This window comes from Embiotoca jacksoni, unplaced genomic scaffold (assembly GCF_022577435.1).
Source record: "Embiotoca jacksoni isolate LCO1_2020_lvr unplaced genomic scaffold, fEmbJac1.0.p SCAF_67, whole genome shotgun sequence".
Classification (NCBI taxonomy): Eukaryota; Metazoa; Chordata; class Actinopteri; family Embiotocidae; genus Embiotoca; species Embiotoca jacksoni.
In genome coordinates, this window is record NW_027185422.1 from 1,474,803 (window position 1) to 1,479,140 (window position 4,338).

At 43.7% G+C, this 4,338-nt stretch overlaps 1 protein-coding gene across 1 annotated transcript; it reads left to right on the forward strand.

Annotated features, from left to right (window-relative positions):
• Positions 1–2,715, forward strand: LOC138214074 (tripartite motif-containing protein 16-like). The gene is made up of 2 exons (XM_069175442.1): positions 1–1,721; positions 1,752–2,715. Exons 1-2 carry the CDS (start codon positions 13–15, stop codon positions 1,801–1,803), a joined length of 1,761 nt encoding a protein of 586 aa, XP_069031543.1. The 5' UTR covers positions 1–12; the 3' UTR covers positions 1,804–2,715.
• The last annotated feature ends 1,623 nt before the right edge of the window (positions 2,716–4,338 follow it).

Here is a 4,338-nt window from a genome sequence, read left to right on the forward strand (position 1 = left end):
CTGCAGAGTCACATGATATTTAAATCAGCTGAAACCAGTTTTATCTTTGAGGAAGTGAAACTCACACAGTCACTGCTGCTGAGAGGTGAAATGGAGCAGAAAGGAGTTCAGCTGGACAGAAAAACCTTCTCTTGTTCCATCTGTCTGGATCTACTGAAGGATCCAGTGACTCTTCCATGTGGACACAACTACTGCATGGAGTGTATTAAAGTCCACTGGGACGGACAGGACGGGACGGGAGTCTACAGCTGTCCTCAGTGCATGAAGAGGTTCACACCGAGGCCTGTCCTGGACAAAAACACCATGTTGGCAGCTTTAGTGGAGGAGCTGAAGAAGACTGGACTCCAAGCTGCTCCTGCTGATCACTGCTATGCTGGACCTGAAGATGTGGCCTGTGATGTCTGCACTGGGAGAAAACTGAAAGCTGTCAAGTCCTGTTTATTCTGTCTGGCTTCTTATTGTGAGAAACACCTTCAGCCTCATTATGATGTCGCTCCATTAAAGAAACACAAGCTGGTGAACCCCTCCAAGAAGCTCCAGGAGAACATCTGCTCTCTTCACGACGAGGTGATGAAGATGTTCTGCCGCACAGATCGTCAGATTATCTGTTATCTCTGCTCTGTGGAGGAACATAAAGACCACGACACCGTCTCAGCTGCAGCAGAAAGGACCGAGAGGCAGAGAGAGCTCGAGGGGAGTCGAGGAAACGTCCAGCAGAAAATCCAGGACAGACAGAAAGATGTGAAGCTGCTTCAGCAGGAGGTGGAGGACATCAATCAGTCTGCTGAGAAAACACTGGAGGGCAGCGAGAAGCTCTTCACCCAGCTGATGAGTGTCCTCAAGAAAAGAAGCCGCGATGTGAAGCAGGAGGTCAGATCCCAGCAGGAAACCCAAGTGAGTCGAGTCAAAGAGCTTCAGGAGAAGCTGGAGCAGGAGATCGCTGAGCTGAAGAGGAAAGACGCCGAGCTGGAGCAGCTCTCACACACAGAGGATCACAACGAGTTCCTGCACAACTACCCCTCAGTGTCAGCACTCAGTGAGCCTACAGACTCATCCAGCATCCATATCCGTCCTCTCACCTACTTTCAGGATGTGACAGCAGCTGTGTCAGAGGTCAGAGATAAACTACAGCAAGTTCTGGGTGAAGAATGGAAGAAGATCTCAGTGTCAGTGAATGAAGTGGACGTTTTACTGTCACAACCAGAACCAAAGACCAGAGCTGGATTCTTAAGATATTCACAAGAAATCACACTGGATCCAAACACAGCAAACAGAGACCTGTTATTATCTGATGGGAACAGAAAAGTAACTTTCATGATTCATAATCAGTCTTATTCTGATCATCCAGACAGATTCAGTGAATGTTGGCAGGTCCTGAGTAGAGAGAGTCTGACTGGACGTTGTTACTTTGAGGTGGAGAGGAGAGCAAGAGTTGAAGTAGCAGTCGCATACAAGAATATCAACAGAACAGGGAGCGGGGAGGAAAGTGGATTTGGACGTAATAACAAATCTTGGTCATTAGATTGTTACAATAACAGGTTTTGGTCCAACAACATTGAAACTCCCGTCTCAGGTCCTCCATCCTCCAGAGTGGGGGTGTACCTGGATCACAGTGCAGGTACTCTGTCCTTCTACAGCGTCTCTGAGACCATGACTCTCCTCCACAGAGTCCAGACCACGTTCACTCAGCCGCTCCACGTTGGACTTTGGTTAGGGTTCAGGTCAGTGTTCGGGATTTGGTTAGGGTTCAGGTTAGGGTTAGTGTTCGTTGAAAACTCTGCTGAGTTTTGTAAACTGAAATAAACTGAAGTCTTTCAGGTTTCAGTGGGTTAAAACCTGCACTTTCATTTTCCATTTCATTTTCTCTCCATCATTGAGGCGTTTCTGCTCTGAACAAAGATCTGCTGTCAATCAAGCATTATGGGCGTCACCTGGACGTCTTCTTGATAGTTGTTATCTTCATGTTAATATGTTTTATTATTGTTTTTAAACTCTTTTCACATCGTTCCTGTAGTGAAAACCACGTATCTCTCAATTTGGTGAAGTTGAATTTTGAATTATTTTCTGATAAACTAAAGAGATTTAAATGTTCTTTTATGGACTGAGATGATTCTCCTGCTAAATTAACTATTTTAAAAACCTGACAAAGCTGAAAAGGTGTTTATTTCTTCGATACGTGGTTCTCACAGGACAGCAACGCTCCAAATATGTGATGATCTGGTTCAATATGACGCTTTACAAATCAACAATATATAAAGTCGTTGAAATGAGCGAAACCTTCAGTAACTATGACGGTAAAATTCACATTAATCCAGCAGCAATATGAATCTACAAACATCACATATATAATAGTAAAACACCAACAGGGAACATTTTCTGCTTCGTGTGTACTTTTACTTTTTGTGTTTTCAGTGTATTTTTGCTGACGATACTTTTACTTCAACAAGGTTTTGAATGCAGGACTTCTAGTATTTTCAGTCTGGTATCAGAACTTTTTCTGAAATAAAGGAGCTGAATTCTTTCACTGCTTCATATATAGTAATATAGATTATTCAGAGGGAACAAAGCAGCACTTTTACTTTAATACTTTCACTAAATGTTGCTGCTAACGCTTCTGTACTTTTACCTGAGTAAGCTGTTTAATTAAGGACTTTGACTTGTAATGGAGTATCTTTGTTTTCTTTGCTGTATTTGTACTTTTACTTCAATACATGTTCTGAATACTTCATCCACCACTTGTCTGAGTTGAATTTGAAACTAGATTAGATGTTCACACGGGGAACACGTCTGCACTACATTTAACAATAGTATGGAGGAATCTAGCAGGGATGTGTGAGTGGTATGTTGAAGATGAAACATCGGTGGGTGGTGGCCATTTTCCAATATGTTGTAAAGTATCATTACAAAGGAGGAAGCAGGAGATATAGTGGGTATGTGGGTCTGTGGGGCGCTGGCGAACCGTTTGGCCACGCCCGCTCGCGAAACACATATCACGTGTATCGTCTCACCACGCCAGATGTTTGCTCCACGCTTCGTGAGGTTTCAAACATCCTTTGACCTTAAACATTAACTTCTTTTGTCACTGCGAACGAGCTGGTGTGCCACGTCCATCAAAATAGCCGCCTCTCACGGGCTCACACATCGACGAAAACGAATTATTTTGATAACTTTTAATCCCAAACATGTTTTCTATTCAGAGAACCTAAATTCAAGTCGGGGCGACAAAATCCCTCGGAGGAGTTGGACAAAGTACAACGTGTCAGAATCGCCCAAAATGGCGACTAAATTCAAAATGGTGGACTTCCTGTCGAGTTGACATAAAAGTGCAAAGTAACTTTTTTGTGCGTCTCGGTGTGATACACCTGTCCACCGGATTTGGTGAATTTAGGTAAATGTGGCCACCGGGGCATCTCTTTAGGGGGCGCTCTCGAGCCATTTGGCCACGCCCACTCGCGACTCCAGGAGAATAAGACATTTTTCGCCGGGAGACAATTGTTTATCCACTTTCATGAGTTTTTGAATATGATAAAGCCTCCAAAAAGGAAAATCACTTTACATAAGAATAATAAGGAAAGAGAAAAATAATTCCTTGAAAAACAACAGGGCTTCACACCCTGAAAACCAGACTGGCCTGTCAGACCACGTTCCTTCGCGACAGGCTCGCCTCCTGTTTTACCTCATGAACGTGAACGCATCACAGAGATGAAGTTCAGGTGGTGTCTTTGAGGGAAGCTGAGAGAAGGAGGAGGTGAAAGAGGAGGTGAAAGAGGAAGGCTCGTTTCACACACACACATTTCCCTTTTAACAGCATTGTGTCAGTGTGTGATCAGTGTGTGTCGCAGCAGCACCTCCTCCTCCTCCTCCTCATCATCATCACCACCAGCTGCAGCATCTCCGGCCGCCCGGCAACACCGTGAGTTTTATTTCAAATATTCCGACTGACACTTCTGATGTTTTTACTTTCATCTCCAAGTATTTGTTTCTCTCTGTGACTGTTTTTTTTTTTTTTTATATATAAATGTTTGGATACTCCGGTTTTCAGCAGTAGTTTGTGTTTTTCAGTCGTAGACGGAGTCTGTGGTAACTCGTCCGATTCATCAGATAAGATAAGGCGCATTCCTTTAAACAAGTTCCCTTCGATCTATTTTTAAATCACAAAATGTTTACTTCATTACTTAAACATTAACTTCCTGTGTCACGGCGAGACATCCAACTTTGCCGCATCGTCACGGCGACGCCCAATGACAAAGCCGAACGAATGTCTCAATATATCATCAACTACATGTTTAGGTTATTGTGACCCGACTTTAGGTTCATGGGATCAACCAGCTCGATGTA